Below are 21,092 nucleotides of genomic sequence, written 5' to 3'. Positions count from 1 at the left end.
AGTAGTCTGAGCAGATTCCCATGTCTTGCCAGGTAGAAGGTGATGGTGATGAAAAGTATTAAATTTAAGAGCCAAGAGGTGGAGTGAGTAGTACTAAGTGAAAGGATTTTACTAGCATCTCACTCTTGACGCTTGTGCGATAACAAGCTGTCTTTGAATTTCAGGTGTTTAAATGCAGTAGCCCCCAAACTGGAAATGCAGACAGGGGTAATTGCTTAAGTTTTCAACCAAGAGGAGAGGACCAGCTCAGCTGGACAACCAGAAGACTCCTACACAATTTCTGGGGGTCTGGGACTGATTGCTGAGGAGAGAGATACAGCTGCATGGCCTTGCCATAGGCTGTGTGTCTCAGAAAGAGTCATGTTCTTGGTTCATCTAGTGACATGCGCTTCTTACCTAATGCAACAGTAACACTTAGAGGGCAAAGGGGAGCCAGCTCTGATCTTAACACAGCAGATTCCCAGCCCAGAACACAGACCCAGTGGAGGGAGGTGGTGGAGCTCCTGACCACACTAGGAAGTTGCTGCAAGTGTGATGTTGAAGCTGGCATGGGGGAGTTTCTTGCCATACTTGGAAATCCTTCTTGTTGCTCCTGCATCTTGCATTAACCTGGGGTTCATGTGGAGGTGAAACCCTGGGAGGATGGTGGCTGTACAGTTTGTGCATGGGAAAATGGGCAATGCTTCAGGGTATGCAGATCAAAGTTAAAAATATGCATTGCTTCTTTTAAGTTGTGTTTTACTACCTCTTGCGTGACTGAAGTCAGAAGTGAAGAACTCCATTACCTTCTGATTGTTGTCCTGGCTTTTTAGGCAGTGAATATGGCAGAAAGCTTTAGACTTGCAGCATGGACTTCAGTCTGGTCAAAATAAACCCAAAATCTTGGAGGGTGGGGGAGCTCAGGCTATGGTTTGATGATCTACACTGGCAGCACCACTTCAGCTGATGTACAAGATGGTGACTCAAGGTATTTGCAAGGATGTTGTAAAACTGTGAATCATGTTAGACTTATCTACTAAGACTTTAACTTGTCCTTAATGAACCTCTTGTTTCCAAGAGAGGCTTAAATTTATAGCATTAGTATTGGGAAATGAAAGCAGTAGGATTTCTTTCACCATTATCTAAAGCTTATTTCTTATTAATGCATTGAATCCTACTAGATGTCTTCAAGGATACTTGACTTAATGCTGGTTTCCTGTTGCTGCAAGTCTTTATTACTAAATAAGAACATTTAATATAGCTGTAGACCAGACTAATTCTTCAGAGTGCATTGCAAAAACATGGTTTAAATTTTGGCTTTGTGTCTGGTACAGGGTTTGAATAAAACACCTCACTTTCTGACAAAACTCAGGGTAATTCTGAAGGCTAAGTTATCTGTAAGTCTGCCTTGTCTTGGTGATGGTGATCATGGTGGTTGGGAAGGGGGAGAATGGCAAAAGAGAGCTTTTTAATGCAGACACCTACTGTCTGTATATGTTTACTTCACAAAGTGGATTTTTTTATTATTAAAAAACCCCAAAACACACCAGTAGCCCACTAGGCTAGATGGTAGACAAATGTTGTCTGAGACTTCTCAATGCAGTCTTAAAATGGTTTTAAATTATTTCCCTCACAACTTAAAAAACCTGATTCTGACTAGAAATGGCTAATGTGACTTTGTGACTTAAAATAAGTGTCTCATCCTAAGGTAATTAATTGGCAACATGAAACATAACAGGCTTAGAAACTAGCAAAGATCTGATTCTGCTCCCATTGATGTCTGGCATAAAAATCGTGTTTACTTCAGTGGGTACAATATTTTTAAAGATTTATAGCCTTATCCCAAATGTTGCCATGGATTTACCAACCACATGTGTTTGATGGAGCAAGGGGTCTATGGAGGCACTTGAATGCACGACTGGAAAAATTTTGTACTATTGGCAGGCTTGCAGAAAAAGACAGAGATTAATTCTGAAATGAACTTTATAAATAACAAACGTGCCCCCTTATGAGCTCTGCAGTGGGTGGGATCACACACTCATGCTGATTGAGGGAGCTGTGGGCTGACCTAGCAGGAGCATCAGCTGAAAGCAAAAGAGGAGGGAAGAACTGAGGAGGCAAAACTCCTTTGGTTTTTCTGTGTATTGTTAGTTGGTTTGTCTTGTGGTTTGTTGTTGGTTTTTTGGTTCAGTTTTTTTAAATACCATTCCCCAAATAGAATGTCCACTCCCCCAGCTCGAGTAGTTGGGACCTACTTTTTTTACCTAGCACTGTCTACCTGGAGGATCATAGCTTTCTTTTTCTGAGTTTTCATCCTTGCCTGGCTGTGCTTTGGCTATTACTCAAGTGTGAGATGAGAAGGAATGATTTTTCTTCTGACAATCTATCAGGTAACAGAGAAAACTCTCTTTCTGTGTGATTTTGGGCAGTTTGTAGGACTGATGCATCAGGAGTTGGCAGAGAAATGTTATAATAACGTTATCCTAGGGGCAGTTGGTCTCTACAGATCTTTCTAACCCTGCAGGCAAGAGTTGCAGAAAGAAGAGTGAACCTGCAAATTTTCTTGAGTGGGAGTCCTCAGCTTCTAGCTCTGGTGTGAAGCAATAGCCCTTGTGCTGAAGGACATGTGGCAATATGCCGAGGAGGAGAAGAACCTCACTCCTGCTGAGGTTCTGGAAACCAAGAGATGATGGCTGTGCTAAGGCGGTTTGCTAAGAGTTAAATACAGTGTGGTAGGGTTGGCAGCAGAGAAATGATTGGCCTGGGAAAATCTTCTGTAGGGCTGCAGGGTCTGGTTGGAATGAAGAGGATCATCATGATGCTACCTGCAATGCAGGGGCTCCAGGTGAGCCCAGTGTAATGGGGAAGCAGAGAGGGGTGACAGGATTTAGGAACAGGTTAATCTAGATCTTGGATGGAGGTGGTGGCAGTTGAAAGGAAAAATTAAAAATAAAAAAAATAGTTGGCATGGACTTTTAGGCTAGGGACAGATGGCTGGTGCTCAGGGACTTGCAGGAGGTATGGAAGGAGGTGCATCCAAGCTGCTCCAGGAAAAAGTGTTGGACTAGTGCAAAATATTAGAGCCAATGGTGTGCAGCAGCAGTTGCTTAGTGTCATCCAGTGGGGTAGATTGATTTACATCTCTGCATTAGGTCACTGTTTTCAATTGTGATTTAAATGAGCAAGCACGAAATTTGATTTAAATTGACTTATCAAATTTTACATGTGTACTTTGATTACCTTTCTAAAAGCCTTAGTGTGTATTCTGTACCACCACAACTACTCTTAGCTAACAGAGTGAATATGTCTTTCTATTTATACAAATATGCAGTTTACCATTTGCTTTGCTTAATGTATTTTTTTTCCATTTTCTGTTAAAAAATGATGAATGGTGCTTTTCTTATTTGCTTGACTAATTTTTAACTTCTGATTTTCATCAGGCAACATTTGGATGGAAATTGGAATCTAATTAATGAACAAAACCAGCATTTAAAATTGTTTTCATTAGTTAAATATTCTGGATATAGACAAAAATTCCTTATCAAGCCTGTTTTGTGACTGAAGCAGACTGATTTTTGTAGAAACAAAGCAAGTATTATTAGCTGTTTATGAACTGAATTAATTGTTTCTTGTCTCCACGCTCTTGAAGAATCTGTTTCTTATATCTAAAAAAATCTCTATTTCTGGAACTCTTCTTGAAATTAAAAATCCCGAAACAAAACCACAAAAAAACAACCCACCCCAAAACAACCTAGATTTTCCATCTGTGTGAACACTGCAGTGTCATCTGTGTGCCACAGCTACACAAGACAAACTTTTCTGGTTAGGGTGGACTACTCATGAGTTCATATTGCAGATATTGCTGTGACAGAAGAGGTGATCTGTGCATCACAGATACTGGATGTGGTTACTTGCAAATTAGGGTGGATGTATGGACTATATTTGGTGAAGCTAAGTTACTACTTTTAGGAGATTTTCTTTCCATGTTTCTGTCAGTTCCCAGGGTTGGGCTGGCTTTCAATAAAATATTTTCTTATGTGTGGGGGAAAATAAAGTGAATGGGGAAGAGGAGAAAATTGTACAGGAGACCTTACTGTTGTTAAAAATACATACACATGTATATTTTAGTTTTTAAATTTTAAGTATATGTTTAAACAAGCTTGGCTTTGTTAAGGCAGTGAACATTGAAGCTCAGATTTCACAGAGTGGGAAATCAGTTCCCTAAATTTAGTGCTTCTAACATATGTTTAAGATCTAGGAATCTATTTCTGATATAACTCATGCTAGGAGTTCCTGGAAAGCTCTCTGACTTATGTGGCATGGCATGGGTAAGATTAAATTATAGCTGATTTTCTTCCATTCTAAGATCCCCAGAAGCATCTGTAAGATTGATGGGCGGTATAGTCATTGCATTATATTTGGATCTGTTTCTTTTGCAGGATAGTCTTCCAGTAAATACAAAAGAATTTAAAAATTATTGTGGGTAAGGAGGTGGATGGAAAATAATTTGAACTTGGTGTTATGATGCTCTCAAAAGCTTTAGCTAGACTTGGTTTCTACCAGAAGAAAAAAAAAAGATAGCTATACAGTGGGTTTTTTCTAGTGGTTAAAAATCAGTGTGGGTAAGGAAATGGATACGATTTCTCTAAATTCAGTATCATGTTATACTGGAGATGAATTGGGTTATACATGTGTGCCAATGTGCTTCTCCAGACAAGAATTGGAAAAATGAGTGTATGAACATTTCAGTATCACCACATTCTCTGCTGTTCTTTAGTAAACATATATCACTATTACACCAAAATGCAAGTTTAATGTTAAAGATCCTCAGTCACATAAAAAATAACAAAATCCTTTAGGAAAAAGAAGTTGAAATGTATCAACAAGTCAAAAGGAGAGATGGGGGAAGAGTGCTACAGTGAACTGACTGTACAGTTAGAAAGGCACATGTGCATCTTCTGTCTTTCATTGCCTTTGCCCATGTTTCATATTTAAGGGTGAGGCAGCAGAAAAGAATTTCAGTGGTAAGTTGAATCTAGTAAAGAACGTGCCCTGAAATTAAGCTTTGGGAAGAAGAGGGGGAAACTGTGCTGCAGACAGATGGGCAACAGAGGGAAGGCAGGAAATACATGCAAACAAAAATAATGAAGTTTGATTTGTTTCCATGGTACAGAAATGTGTCTGGAGGTGGGTTTAGGTAGAAGCTGCTTAAATTCTTGAAACCCAAGTCAAGTTACACGTTTGATTTGCAGCACTGTTGTGCAAACTAGCTGGAAAGTCTGTATGCATTAGCTCAAAGTTTAACTGGAAGAGGATGGCTGGAGTTGCATGTGTAGAAGGGAGAACTTCAGCAGTGGACTTTTACAGGAGCTGAAGCATGTGTGGACAACTGAACGTAGGGCGCAAGGAGATGAGTGAGCAAGTGAGGTGGCTAAGCTGTCTGGATTGGAATGAGGGGTTGCCTCTACACCCAGTGCAGTTAGTATAGGTCCTTGCAACAAAACTGGAGAAAAACAAATGCCTCATGAACTTGTAACCATTTAGAAAGAGTTCTCTGAAGTGGTAAGATTGAGCGAGTACCTACAGTAGCATTTCCAAATTACTGGAAATCTTGTTGGATTCCCAGTGAACATGTAAAAGGACTTACTATGACAACACTCAGGATGTTTGTAATAGGAGGAGAAAATGAGTAATCTTCTGGAAAGTCTTTTTAACATATATACTGAAGTGACTGGTATCTTTCCTTACAAATATGTAGTTTTAGGGTGTAGTTTTGAGATCATTTTAAACTGATCTGTAGGCAGATTAGAAGGGGTACTCCCACCTTTTCCCATTCCCTGACCTAATTGTTGTTTCTTCCTCCCTTGATCCTGACTGCTGCTTGTGTGGCTCTCTGATTATTCAGGTCAGGAACACACTGCCTGTCTTAAAAATCGTCTGAATCTGCAATCCTGCTGGCCACAAAACATGCAGGGCAGTGGGGAGGCTGGATGTGGAGGGCTGCATCCAGGGAAAACAGGGACTTAAACCAGCATGAAATGACTGTGAATCCTAATACCTTGTAAGTGTGAAAAGACAGGGTAAATTGTGCAACTGTTGTAATCACCTAAAGCGACTGGCAGAATGTGTTTCTATTTTCAATATCCTATTTTGGGGTTTCTTCACCTGGTACATGGAGCTGTGCCTGGAATTTGTTTCCCCTGAGGTTACAGTTGACTTGTGTTTACCAAAAATGAAGTGGTAGAACTTGGAAACAAGCATTTTGTTCTGATTAGTTTATGGTTAATGCAGTGGGGCTTCACTTCCAGTTGAAAGAAGTTATTGAAACTTTAGGTGGGAGATGGCGTTCTTAGGATTGCAACTGCTTTTTGCTTTGTGTTGAATATAGCGGGTTTTTTTCCAAAAATGTCATGGAAAAAGCTGCTTTGGTGAGCTTCTGTATCTGGGTCTGTATTCCTACCAAAATATACACGCGAGCAAAGCTAGATGAGTGTGGTTGGTCCCGTGTGCACTGTTTGCTGGTGCTTGGTGATGGTCTGTGCTGGGGCACTGAGAAAGCAAGGATGAGAACGTCTGCATTGTCTTAAAAGACCTTGGCACAAAAGGGGCTTGTTGGCTTTTGTCTTGTTGAGGATGAGCAAAACAAATTTTGAAAATACATAAGAGGGCTACACAGAGGAAGAAATGCTTTAAAAGAGGAGATGTCTTAAATACCTCCTAGTTCAAAGAAAGGTTTGTGTGAAATGATTTTGAGAGGTAACCCTGACATAAGTAGATGGATCAGTGGTAGCATAGTCCATACTCGTTAATCTGAGACAGGCTCTTCTGAGGCCGCTAAAATAGTTATGATTTACTGTGGCATATGTAACCCCGTCGCTTGATCATGGCTATGCAGCCTGTAGAGAGAATCTCGAGTATTATGTTGTGCTTTCCAGCTGGGGTGTCTACTTGAAAGCAATAGGAAGATGCAGTGATGCCTGATACCCAGTGGGTGCAGTGGTAGAGTCCTCTTGCTTTTAAGAACTCCTAATGTGGTGTTTAATTTACTAGCCTGTGTGAGGACTGCTGCCAAGGCTCCAACTGTTGCATAATGTTACACAGGAGGAATCACTGGCAGATTTCAAGCTGGCTATCATTCCAGATCACTCCCACACAAAGGAAATTGTAGCATATATGTAACTCTGAGGCTTTTCGTGGCACTCAGCACAATCTAAAATTAAAAATGTAACTAGGAAAACTATAAAGCTTGCCTAGTCAGTCTGTAGCCCCTCTGCTTGTAGTAGCCTCACCTGCAGAGTCTTGCATGTGGAAGAGAATTCAGACAGCAACAGGTAAGAGCGAAAGCCTTACAAAGAAGCAACACCTCATTTGTTTTTTGAAACTCTAAGCATTAAAATTACGAGTATTTTATACAAGATGAAAGAATCCTCTTTTGGCTCAAACTGTATATCATGTTCTGTGAATTCTGTGATTCCCAGAAAAAGCCAGACCCTTAATATTCAGACATCACAGGGGGAAATAAGATTTCCCCCTCATTTCCATGCATGCCTGTTCCATACCCGTTTTCTTGTCAGTCTGATTCATAATGTTCAAAAACATTCACTGCATTTTTCCTTCTTCCCCACAGCAACAGCCTGAGTCTGAGACTGTTCATCTGTTCATCCCAGCCTTGGCAGTTGGAGCTATTATTGGCAAGCAGGGACAGCACATCAAACAACTTTCTCGTTTTGCAGGCGCATCTATTAAGGTATTATTACACTGACTATAACTTTGTCTATTCTACATGACACTTCTAGCAAGTTTGCACAAGCAGTGCTTTCGTGAACATCCTCCCCAACTCCGTGCTTAGAATGTGGTGTGATAAATGGTACATTTGTTTATAAATCATCTTTTAATCTTCCTTAAGACAAGATAATTAGAAGCATGTTTTCAAACGTCTCCTGAGGTGTGAAATATAAGCTGCAAAGAAAACTACTTTGGTGGTCTCGATTTCTTAGAAACAGACTTGCGTCTTAATGATGCAGTGCTTAAAGGCTTTCTTCTTTCGGTACAGTGAAAATCGATGAGGTAAATTCCCCTTCTAAAAACAGCAGCACAGGTGAAGTTTCCTACTGCTCTACCTGCTCTGTTCCAGATGGATCAGTCTGGGCTGTCAAGCTCAGATGGCTCCACGCTGAAGTGTTCATGTTTTAGCATCATCCATGTGCTCCAAACTCCTGGGGTCAGTCAGTTCTTTAACATCATGTTTACCTTGTTACACAGGTTTAACATCCAGCTGTTTGTGTATTGACATTTCATGTACAAGATGTTTTGCAGAGGTTGACCTTTTGGTGAAATCCATCTTGAGTGTTGTTAGGGGTTAGTACCAGTCGCAGTTGTAGGAAGGCCTTGGCTTTCTGCTACTGATGCCATTGTAACCACATGTATCCTCTCTAGACACCTGAGCATTTTTTTCTTTTAATTAGGCTATTCTGCTATTCTGTGCTGTAAAAATAATGTTTTAGCCTAAATTAAAAAAAAAATAAAATTAAAAGTACAGTGTTTAGCTATATATGCTGTTAGATTGACGTTTTCCTGCACAGGTAAAGCAAAGATTTTCTTCTCAGCTCTTTGTTTTTGCTCAGGAGATGTGGCCTGTGTAGCGAGTGCTATGGCGGGGAGCTGCCAGAAGTCCAGGGGTGGAGGGGCATGAGTTGAGTTGAGCTTAAGGAAGCCAGTGAGGCAGGCTTGGCTTGGCTTGAAAGGTGTTCATCTAAGTGTGCGGAGCGAAGTAATTGGGGAATCCTCATGACTGAGTCTTGTGTGTGGTTTGCTGAATGCCGATCAGTCAACCAACTGATGCACTGCCCAGTTTCATCCTTTTTTTGAGCAGCATATTAAATAGTTGTTATACTACCCAGATGGTTTATGTTAGTTGAGCACTAATAATCATATTTTTAGGAGGAAAATGGAATAGAAGACAGTGAGATGTGCAGATTTTTCTTTATCAAATCTGTCTTGCATGGAGGTATAATATATCACATGGATTTCCTCTTTCCCTCTCCATTCCCACAGCTTGTATCTAAAGCTTAAGCAGTGTATGGAAGGTACTGCTAGGTGGAGAGAGAAATGTGAAACAACCTGGACCTCCAAGAACCCGTCCAAACTAGTTCTTCAGTTGGTCCTTGAAAGACAATTTAGCGGAAAGGGGGTTTCCAGTGTTTCTCATGCACCTGGCTAACAGTGGCCTCAGGCTTCCTCTACTGGCTGGCACCTCTACCTAATGCATTTAACAGTTCTGTATTAACTGAAATTCAGTTAAAAGTTTTCTGAAGTTCTGGTCTTTTGTTCCTTTAGTAGCAATAAAATAAAGAAATTTTTGTGAAAATGGGATTAAGTCTTAGCAAAACTATACAGATACAGGGTATGCTTGCTAAACTGGGAAGTTGCATGTATGCTTATCAATTAAAATAAAACCATAACTTCATCTGTAATCTGGCAGAACAATATGGAGCACTATGCTTGCTTCTATGTGAAAGTATTAAATATGACAGTTGGTAAATTATTCAAAGCTCCTGAACTTCCCTCGTGTTGACCACCTGCCCTTTGTCATAACTTTGGAGCAAAATAATACATTGTGAGTCAAGGAATCTGTGCTTTTAGCTAAGAGTTGGAGGGAGTGCTGCCTGAGTAACTTTTAACTTGCCAAGCTGCAGTAATCATACTCTGTGGAGGAAGTATGTCTCTGTGCATAACACTTGTTTTGAGTTGTGCTGTAGCTTGTTACAGCTGAAAACATTTTACATCCCCATACATCTTCATTGTGCTCATGCTGAGCTTTGTAGATCTGATGCAATTCTTTAGCTACAAAGTAAGACTAAAACTGCAGGTGCCTAGGGGTTCTGTACAGGGCTGCAGTGTTCAGGCTGTCAATTCAGAGGTGCATGTGGCTGTTGATGAGCTCAGGTTGTGTCTTTGTGCTGGTGGTCATTGCTTGGCAATGCAGGCTCAGTGTGGGACTCCAGCAGACTCAATTTTTCAGTAAAAGAGCCAGGCAGAGACTTCTGGGCTGTTGTCTGCCCATCCTGTACTACAGTTGGGAACCCATTGTCATCTCCCTAGTTATAAATTCTATCCAGAGTAGCCTTTCGTGATGGAAGGATGACCCTTACAGGTTTTGGGAGTATGAAGTTGTCAGCTTGTGGCTTGGCATATGGAAGATTGGTTGTTTTCTGGTTAGGAATGTAAAATTATTCAATTTCCAAAGTTAAATTCACCACTTCTATACTATTTGTATGTATATAACTACTTCTTCCAAGACCAGATGACAAAATTAACACAGAAGACTCTTAGGTTACCCCTTCAGAAACTGAAATGTTAGTTGATATGTTTCTTTCACAACCCTCAGCCATGTTTTACCTCAGCTTCTGAGAACAGGACATTCTAAGATAAAAGCAAAGCAGGATATGTCCCAGAGCATTTGAACACATGTAAAATATAATGAAGGCTTGATGGAAAATATTTTTCTTCAAATTTCAATAAAGGTGCTGGTGCTCACTAAGAAAAACATGACATGACTGAAAGAAAAACTAGTGTCCAATTTTCATGAATGGCAATTCAGGCTGAGCTCTGTTCAGTCAGTTACCTCTAAATGTGCCTTGAAATTTTGGCCCTTTAAAATACGTGTGTTCTAAAGAATGAATGGATTTAGTCTGTGCTTGCTCTTACCACAACGTCATGTCATAAAAATGTACTGCTGTAAACTTAGTGTATTTTTAGATATATCCAATTGGAATGCAGAAATTATGAAAAATAGATAGCAAACCATATCTAATGTAATGATGTAATGCATTCTCCATCTTAGGGTACAATATGAATAATTTTATAAACTTTCCTTAGCAAAATTCTTTAGTGAAAATGATGCATGGTGACTGGTAATTTGTCTGAAATGAACTACAGCTGTTAAATATGAATAACATCCCTATGCCAACAGCTGAGATGAAATTCTGTAGTGTTTAATATATTGCTCATTCAACAACAGCTATGTAATACTAGATGCAACAATGGAAATGTCAGTTGTGATAAACAAAAGATTCATTTGGAATGTCAGAGGCTAGTTTGAATTATTTAATGCCACTGGAGTCTGAGAACAACACCCACAGAAATTTTACTGTTGTGGTGACATGAACTGCTAAAGACCCTACAGGCATCTCTGTCTCAGCTCTGGTGGAGCTTAATTTTTATTTGGGTCACACATGTCTGTAGATACAAACCTCTTGGAAACTGTGAACTCATTGTCCAGTACAGAGGAATGTTTTGGATCTGATTAGTTACAACAGTAAAGTGATCTTCTGTTCTCAGGGCGATGAATGCAACATTTTGCTAATGAGCAAAACTCATTCAAGCTAATGAGTAGGGATGAGAATCTCAGTTTATTAGCCATGTTTATCTTTTTGAAGGCTACGTGTCTTACCTCACTCACAGCCACATGAAAATGGCATGTGGGATTCTGCCATACGTGGATGAATAGCTATGTCTTTAATTTTCAGAAGTAAATTTGCTTATGGTTTACCCAGTTTCTCCATATTACATTATGGCTAATTAATGCACTTCAAAGAGAATAAACCCGTCATGACTGAAGTGTGATGCTGCTGCTGTAACGAATAATTTTTCACTCTTGAGCAGAATGTGAGACCGAAATGGGGAGGAGGTGGCTTTAAACTATTCTTTCAAAAGACAGTTACCAAAAGCTATGTTTATCCATTCCAGATTGCCCCTGCTGAAGGACCAGATGCTAAGCTGAGAATGGTTATCATCACTGGACCTCCAGAAGCTCAGTTCAAGGTACAACATATAAAAACTTGTTAATCTGTAGTGGCCTTTGGACCATGAGGTACGATATTGAAAATAAAACACTTGGTTCCAAGTGTGCTTTATTCTGAATTTTAGTAAACGCTGGGGTTTTGCTTTCATTTTGCTGAAAAGTGTCTCATAAGAATATGAGTAATACAGTACTATAAGAAGCCACATTCTGATCATCTGAAAACTGGGAGTTTCATGTAAGTAGGAATCAAGTCTAGCAAAAAATATGGCCATATTACATTCCTAATTTTTCATTTTATCTGCAAGCAACATTTAGTTCAGTCTTTCCATTTTGCCTTAATACGTGCAACAGTTTCATGTGCGTAATTGAAATAATAAAGCTGAAAAGATGAGAGATTGAGTTTTCCCAGGTTGCTGTTGTATGCCCAATGGAAAATGCTTTTTGGATAGCTCTGTGGATAAATACAAGATTTCTAATTGTATTTGCACTACAACTACACATTGATAGTCAACCTGATTATCTCATTTTTGTTTAAATTGAGTTCTGGAGTAGTCTTCTTACCCCAAAAGAAGTTGACCAGGCTAGGAGTGATGCAAACAGCTCAGTGAAGCAGCCTGGCCTCATCACAGATAAGGCCCAGAGAATACAGAAAGTCACTGAGAGTTTATGTCCGGGCATTGTTCTCTTGCATCTTCTTATTTTTGACTTTGTAATTTTGCAAGAAAGAGGTACACAGACTTCAGAAGTATCTAGAATCAATTTTGTTAATGCCTTTAGAATTTTTGGAAAAGTATCGGGGCAGGTAACTTTGAAGGTCTCCCTCCATGATGTTTTTTGTGTGCATGTGGGCTTGGCCACGTGGCATATTTTACATATGGAGTACTCTTGTGATCTGGGATCAGCACAAGGTCAGATACTGGCTACCCTTTCTTTTCATCAGATAACAGTGGACTTACCCTCTGGGAGTAGCATGCTGAAGGACATTTGGGCATCCGTTATCTTGACTTTTTATGTAGGCAAAGGCTTGTCCTCAGGCTTCCTCACTAATTAGAGTTCTTCTGGCAGCTCTTCTCTACAACCTGGATCATGCAAGGAGAAAAGTCTCCCTTTTCTGCACCCCATACATAAGACTAAAATGACATCAATCAATCACTTCTCTACACCTGGGCTTTTGTTTGCAAAGGTGGATCAATGTACTAGCACAGTCAATGCTCCTGAGTATGCTGGTCTTCTGAAGGAGAGGGATTATGTCTTGGGGCTTCCTTCAGCTCCAGCCCTTGTAAGTCTTTTAACTACTCTTTGAGCAATGCCCCATTGACTAAGATGGACAGAGGCAGAGTTCAGTCCTTCCTTTTATTGCCACTGCTGACCTGAAGTATGCCTTACGGTCAGGGCCAAGCCTCATTAGTGCTCTCCTTAAGCTCTGTTTAAGAAGGGTGTTCTTTCTCTTTGAGGGTAGGCTATTGTTTTTTGGGCACCAAGAATGTAAACTGGTCCTCAACAACTTGAAGAGGGAATAGCTGCTGCTCAGGTGAGTAACCAGCTCTTGGAGAGTCAGCGTCATCCTAGAGGCTGAGTTTGGCTTCCTTTCCTTAGTACATTGTGCTCTGCTGTCTGATTTGTGTCTGTGGTGACCACAGCAGCTGCACCCCTTCTTCCTCAGCTGCAGTAGCCTGAGGATGTTGCAGTATGCAGGGCTAGTTATTAGCAAGGCAATGGGAAGAGAATATGCCACTGTTTACAGCCTCTGGTGCAATGCTCCCTAGAGTTTAGGCATATCCATTACACCAATATTCAGGGATCAGTGCATTGCCTTGGATTGGGGATGTGCAAGCGAAGTGGAATCTCGTGTAGACAGCATATTTCAGCTGCCATTTTGCTGTGAAGAAGCTGCAACCTTAAAGACTTTTCAAGAGCTGAAAGATTTGGGATGCTGGAAGAACATCTACAACCCTTTAAAAGTCCACATCCCACCTTGCTTTATAATTCAGCAGTAATGTGTGTTCTTTTGAAGCATAGAAGAAGATCTGGTTACCATTTCTCAAGAACTCACTCATGAATGGCAGGGAATAAGAAAATAAATATGTTTAAAAATCAGCAAGATTTACAAGCTTAGTCTTGATGGACATTCTTGTTACCTGGCACTTCTGTGTTTCCCAGACAAAGGAACTGTGTGATGGTTGGAGTAATACTGTTCCTGTGGTACTATTTAGATCTAGGCAGTTAGATTTTTCACTTTAGAAAATTGAGCAAGTTCAGGTTTATTTATTCTTAAACAATATGTTGTAATGGATTGTAAAAGCAAGCTGTTTGTGCTAATTGGAGTCTTTATCCCATGACTTGTTGGGGGTGTTGTGGCTTTTTTTGTTTAGCATCCTTAAAAGAATGGGTTACTGAGTCAATTAATTGCATTCTGTGCTTCTGGGTGCAATAAAAAAAGCTTCAGCCAGACAGTTGCTCTCTCTACTGCTCTTTACCTCTACAGAAATGCAATAGTTTCTTTTAAAAGCAATATTTCTACTGAATAGCAGAATAATGATTCCTTTTAAAGTGTTGTTTGATTCCCTGGTCTGTCATGCAATCTTTAAAGCTGGACAGTGGTGCTTCCTAGTTTGGTACAATAACTTCTTTTAGAAAAATAATGTATTTATTAGGGAAAACACTGTGTCAGGATTGCGTACTGAGAATTCTCCTTTCTGTGGAATTTCTTGAAGTTAACTAGATCCCAATAAGCACATTCTCTAACTGAAAGCATTTTTGCAGGCTCAAGGGAGAATCTATGGAAAACTTAAAGAAGAAAATTTCTTTGGACCTAAAGAAGAAGTGAAACTTGAGGCTCATATAAAAGTGCCATCCTATGCTGCTGGTAGAGTTATTGGTAAAGGAGGCAAAACAGTAAGTAGCTGAAATAAAACTTTTAATGTTGCTCAGTTACACTTCTTACTTCAGTGTACACATACACACACATATATATATACACACACATAAGGCTTAAACTTTTAGTGAATCCTTTGACATTACATTAAAGCAGGAGCTATTTCCGTAGCTGTACTTGTTAGGCTTTCCTTTCTTCTAGTGTGGATTCAAAAGAAGCCAATCTCAGAATGATTTCTTTTATCTAAAAAAAGGTGGGGAAAAAAAGAAATAGTCTAACAAAAATCGATAGCCCCAGTCAGATCTGCAGGGCTTTTATTAGTAGAAATGTAGTTCTTCCATTTAGAATAAATATGTTCCCACTCAAGATCTGCTTTTGTGAACCTTGGCTTATGTGCCAGATTTTGCTGTCCAAAACTGAGTGAAAACATAATTTCTAAACAAGTGGTAGGAAATTAAGACATGTTCAGACCTCAGTAGTACAAAAAACCTTGCATCTACTTTTGTTTCAGTTTAATTGATGGAATTTCTAAAGCTTAGTTTATTGTATAAAATAACGTCACTGAGATTTTTCGCTCCTGAAAAGGTGCTGGTGCTCTAGTATTTTCATATGGTCATTAGTCAGGAGCTAGATGATATTTGCAAAGAGATGGTTCAGTCTTGTGTGTCCAACCTTGAGTACAATGAGGTCTTTAAGTTCAATGTCAGAAGGCAATGTGGCCGCTTCCATTACTTGCAGTGGTAAGAGGTTTAAGGACAAACACATCTGAGAAGCTGTTCATCTAAAACATTTTTAATAAAATAATGCTGTGCATTTCTAAAATAAAATGAGTGTAAATGGGACAAAGGCTTTAACCTTACCTGTACTTAACACTATAGAAGCCAATAAGCTACTGAAAATAATTTGAACAAATAGAACTTCTCATTGTTCTGTTTGAATTTCTCCATCTTGTGGAGGTTTTTCGAAGCAAAGCATATAAATACTTTGGCATTTTTCTTCTTCCCTACATTATATGAGTTTTTTGACCTTACACTTTTAAACTCAACTGTAAACACTGTGGCATCTATTTGCTTTTTTTAAGTCATGTATTTAACACCTTCTGTGTGTTGTATTTAGTCTTTAAAACACTTCTACAAATCCAGAGAACTTGGTGCTAATTTATGGTAAGAGACAAAAGAGGCTCATCTTGCAGAATGCACACTGCTGCATAAAGATGCTTTGTGTTAGTGAGGGGTGTTTTTTAAGTGTAACTTAAGAGGAAGATGTTTCGTGGGCAGTATCTTTGAGGCTTGATTGTTGTGGAATATTTGTTAGTTTAAGACTTTCTGACTTCTAGTCTCTATTTATAGGTAAATGAGCTTCAAAACTTGACAAGTGCAGAAGTTGTAGTCCCTCGTGACCAGACACCTGATGAAAATGATCAGGTGGTTGTGAAAATAACTGGTCACTTCTATGCATGCCAGGTAGGAGGACTGAAATGATCTTCTGTATTAGCTTGATGTTTCCATGTTCTTTCTTTTATAACCATGTGGTGGAAGATTTTGGAAGGAACCAAGGGGCGGAAGATTTTTACTTGGGATACAGAAAGCACTGCTTGCCACGCTCCTCTGCTTGTCTTGCTGCAATAAACTTTACTCGTGCCTATGAGAGATTTATAATAATACTGCATGGTTACATATGTAAAATAATCTCTTTAAATTCTTCTGTCAATATATGTTGGCTCTGGCACTGCTAAAACTTTCAAAGCAAAAGAAAACCCAAGTTGTGATTGGACTGAAATTCAGAAAGAATTAAGACACAGGTGATATCATGGTATTTGGCAAGAACTGCCCCCAGATATGCAATTTGTCTACATTGCCCAATCTGTTGATTTACTGTCATAAAGAAAAGGATCATAAGATTCCCTCCTACACATAAGTCTTAACTCAGACCAATTCCTTTTGATATTTTGCTACAGGTGACTTGTAGTTCAGAAAGGAGATGGGATGGGAGGGGGCTGGGAAATCATGTAAGTCTGACCTTCTGGATTCCCTGGTGTATAAAAAATTTGTACACTATTAAAACAGTGGTTCTTATAAAACATTAATATCTCCAGAGGAGTAAAATGAAGGTAGCCTGTAGATTCAATCTTAACATGGGTAGTTATCTTCCTATGCTCATGCTTTCTATATTACAGATGTGAAAATTGACCATGGCAGGTAGTTGTGGTAGGTGGAAAAAGAAGAATTAAATTTTAAGTTGTACATCAGGACTAACCCAAGTGTATTTTAACTAACAAGTAATTATTGGTCATTCCATATTTTCTTAATCCCAGTAGCATCTGTTGTTGGTTGTAAACAGCAGTCACTGCAGCATGGCATCATGATGGGCTGTTTTTTCTTCTTTGTGTCCTTCAGCTTGCTCAGAGAAAAATTCAGGAAATACTGGCTCAGGTAAGAAGGCAGCAGCAACAGCAAAAAACATTGCAAAGCGGACAGCCTCAGCCAAGACGAAAATAAAGGTTTAGGAAATGGCCCATCAGAGACAGATGCCAGACCAAAGACAGACTGTGCGACAGAGAGACGGGTGGTGAGCACCTGTTGAAGTTATGCAGAAGATCCACCAAGCCAATCACCTGTTCGAGGACCAGGCAACCGTTGAACGCTGTCTCTGAGAATGTATTCTTTAGGCTCTCTCAAACTTTTGAAACCCAGCTTTAAAATAAGGACCCCTTCACTTCCCTTTTGTTCTATTCTCACAATTTAACATAAACTCGTTAGTCTTTTTTATTGTTCTTATTATTCCCCAACAATTTTAGAACTTGGTTTAATGAAGCTTTCTCTTCTGAGTTCACTGGTTAAAAAAAAAAAAGAAAAGAAAAAACCAACAAAAAAAAAAAAAGAAAAGGCATTGCTCTTATAGGTCCAGTTGTAAAAGAAGAAACACATTTGGAGGGTGGGATTGTGGGTGGGCTTGGGTTAGAGCAAGGGTATTGACAAGAGTTTAAGTGTTAGTCCCAATGTTGAAACAAGTGGCATTTTTTAAAAATAATTTGGTTGCATTTTTACATAACACTGCCATGAATAACCTAAGGGAAGTGTTGAATGGTGTTGGCCAGGGCATAAAAAGATAAATATGCATTTTACTAAACTACCTCAGGCATTTAGTACCTCAATGAGAAATTGTTCCTTTTTTGCTTTTTTTTTTTTGGTATTTTGTATACTTTATAAAGCTAATAGTTCTTGAGCATTTTATTTTTTTAAAAAAAATTAAAATTTGATCAGCCACCAGCCAGGAGTACTACAGACTTATCGGGGAAAAATATAGTAGAGCACTTCTAGCTGCTGGCTGATGGGAGTAAGGTGGGTAAAAAAAACACAGCCTCAGATTTCCTGAGGGCTTCAACACCATCATTTGTTTAAAAAAAAAATTCAGTGAATGTTCAAAAGATAGTGAATGATGCCAACATTCTGATAGCAGCAATGCCGTTTAGTTTTCTTTTAAGATGGGATGAAAAAGTTTGTGACGGTACTTTTTTGGGAACAGGACAAGGAAGTGATGGCAAGAGGCTGGGGTTGGGGGAAAAATTTAGAAGGCTGGAAGAGGCTGAATTTTTTTTTTGTGCTACTTGATTGAATGCATGAACCCTTTGTGCCTTTGACCATCACTACCTAATAATGCTACATTTAACCATTTGCAGCCCATTTGGACTTTGCCATTTTGTTCAAAGAGCAAGCTTCATCTTCAGTTTGATAGAACACTTGATCTGCTAGAGCATATTTGAGGCCAGGATGGTCTCTGCTGTCTGCAGATCACATCATACTGCTTTCAGTTACCACGATGGGGGAAGGTCAAACAGTGTTTGATCACATTGAAAGATAATGAAAGGCTAAGTTTACATATCCAGCCGCTGTTATGGGCCACACTAAGCCACTTTGAAGGTTTTAAAAATGATTACAAGAAAACAAAACAACAACCTCTCTAGCCTGGCTTATAATAGATGCAGCAGGATTTATGCACGTTCTGCAACCAACCATTAGAGAAGAACAAAAAATGTCAAAAGGCAGGGATAACAGGAAAGTTACCAAATTTTATAATTTCCAAATGTAATTTGAATGATGATTGTGGTAATAGTGACACATTCAAGTTTCTACAATAAACTTCAGTCTACCTCAGTTTAAGAAAAAAAAAATGTGGCAACACATGGTGCATAAAGACTGCTGTGTGTGTGTGTGTGCGCGTGCGCGCCTGTGTGTGTGTGGTCGACAGAGCCATGCTATTACCTCTGAACCTTTTTTGTGATGTTTTTTTGTGCATGAGATGATCAGAATCACCATGCTGCACTGATTTGAGGGGCACAGCGAGCAAAAAACATTTGTTTCATCATTTTGTTATCTACCTCTTAGGTTCATGTTGAGATAGAGGCATTACTACATAGACTAGATAATTTTCCCAAAGATCATTGTTGTACAGATTAGGTAATTTTGAAAATGGTCTGAAGTGTTTTTCCTGCATCTCTTCTTTACTAATTGGTTTAAAAACCACAAACTTATGTTGTAGTTTTAGCAAAGAAAAATGAGTTTCTTTTCCTTTTTTGACAGTGACCTTCATCTAGCCTTTAGGATAATTTTTTTTCTTACAATGAATTTAAAATTACTGAAGTATGAAAAGTACATAGCATTTTAAATTTTGTTGAGGCTTAAGTCAGTCTGATGTTCCTTTCTTAACATTTGAGAAGGATTTGACTTCATTATTTTCCATAAAAAATTACTTTACAGATAGGCACTGCATTTACATCTGCTGATTTAAATACTGTCATCTCTCTTAAATTTCTAGACTTACTATGGTAATTCATGTTTTTCTTTTCAATTGAGACTTGGTAATTTGGAGTATTTGGGAATAGCTAGAAAGTAAATGCTGTAAATGATTTCAATATCCACAAGGTATGGATCATTTTTCATCTGTAATGTGCCCCCCAATGCAGCTCTACTTGCCAGATGCCTCTGAATGGAATAAAGAGTTTAACTCCTATCATCAGATAAAGTTGTGTGGTGTTTTTTTAAATTAATGAGGCATAGGAACAGACTGTTCTAAATATTTACGGTGCTTTGATCAAGTTGTTTTCTGTCCACAATAACAACTGGATAAGGATGAATTGTCACCTACAGGTATTCCATAGCTGCTAGGACAACCACGTTATAATGTCTGCACTTCCCAACACAAGCAGTGACTTCTGTGGCTTATAATTCATCTTCTCCCTTCCATCTAACAATGCCATACAGTCTGTAGTAGAACCTATAGTTCAGGCTTTGTCTTGCACAGCTCTCTTAGGTTGACCTGCTGTGGAACGGATGTGAACTCAACAGTCCTGTCCCAGGGCAAATGTGAAGGAATCTTTACCAGGTTTGAAGTGAGATCTGAAATGCATTAATTTTTTTTTTGGCAGTTTTCTACCCAGTCTTTACTGTGGTGGTTTTGGTGTGATGAAGCTGTGTAATGAACATGGCCCTAGGAGGCTGGATAGGCAGAACCAGTCACACTAGCAAGCCAATGTGCTGGCAACCTGTATCTCACTCCAGCCATGACCACCCAAACACACACCACTTGCCTGTGAGGTGGTATGGCAATACATTTAGATCCTTGTTAACATTATTTGGAATAGAAATGAGACTAGATATTTAACTGAACGTTTCAGAGTGAGATGGAGGGGTTGGGGAATGAAGGAACATCATGAATTACACAATTCTGTATCTTTCTGAAGAGAAGTGGAAAACCCAACTCGTTTTCCAAACTCTTGCAGTCTTCACAGCTTGTCTTCACAGCTCATTTCCTGGGTCCAACCAGCAGAAAGAGGGAATTGAAGAAATTATGTCTGTAGAAGACACTGTGTAGAGTATTGTATTTCACAGGGCACCCTAAGCTCATTTTTCCATGCTGATATATATTTTTCCAAGCTATCTTCTCAGAACCAGCATCCTGCCATTTGAGCAACGTATAAAGTTAGGCCTTGCTCTGTACTGTGGGTGAATTTGTGACAGCTCAACTCCTGACTTTTTTAAGCATTTGCTTAATCATGACATTTTTATTTGCTTCTAACCTTCCAGAGCTTTTATTCCTAAGCTGCAATTTCCAAGGCATGCGCTCTTTGTAATACTTTCCATTAAATGAAGCATGTGTGCTGTGCAAGACAGCCTGGGCTTGATGTGGCATTAGGGTGTAGGATTTTTAAACAAACATGAAAAATTGTGGAGAAAGCACTCAAGCTGGGCTGTAACAGAGATGTTAGCTCAACTGACGGACACAAACAGTGCTTGAAAATGAAGTTACTCAAATGCAGTGCAGGAAATCAGTGAAACGACGACAAAAGTTCCACTTCAATGGTTTCCCCTGTTCATTCATCATCAAAGGATCCTGCACAGAGCCAAACTTGCATGTACCTCTCTGTACGGGAGGACT

General features: G+C 39.3%; 1 protein-coding gene across 2 annotated transcripts in view; it reads left to right on the top strand.

Moving 5' to 3' along the window:
• Positions 1-19,667, top strand: part of IGF2BP3 (insulin like growth factor 2 mRNA binding protein 3) — a 115,165-nt gene extending 95,498 nt beyond the window's left edge. For both annotated transcript variants that reach the window (XM_027639435.1, XM_027639434.1), the window contains 5 exons: positions 7,607-7,726; positions 11,728-11,802; positions 14,546-14,677; positions 16,007-16,120; positions 17,054-19,667. In XM_027639435.1, coding sequence (XP_027495236.1) covers positions 7,607-7,726; positions 11,728-11,802; positions 14,546-14,677; positions 16,007-16,120; positions 17,054-17,155 — 543 coding nt within the window. In that variant the 3' untranslated portion in view covers positions 17,156-19,667. The remainder of the gene's footprint in view (positions 1-7,606; positions 7,727-11,727; positions 11,803-14,545; positions 14,678-16,006; positions 16,121-17,053) is intronic.
• The last annotated feature ends 1,425 nt before the right edge of the window (positions 19,668-21,092 follow it).

The sequence above is a fragment of the Corapipo altera genome, unplaced genomic scaffold (genome assembly GCF_003945725.1).
Source record: "Corapipo altera isolate COAL_440 unplaced genomic scaffold, ASM394572v1 44, whole genome shotgun sequence".
In the NCBI taxonomy this organism is placed as follows: domain Eukaryota; kingdom Metazoa; phylum Chordata; class Aves; order Passeriformes; family Pipridae; genus Corapipo; species Corapipo altera.
Note: the sequence above shows the minus strand (reverse complement) of the source record. Positions and strands in the feature narration are given on the sequence as shown.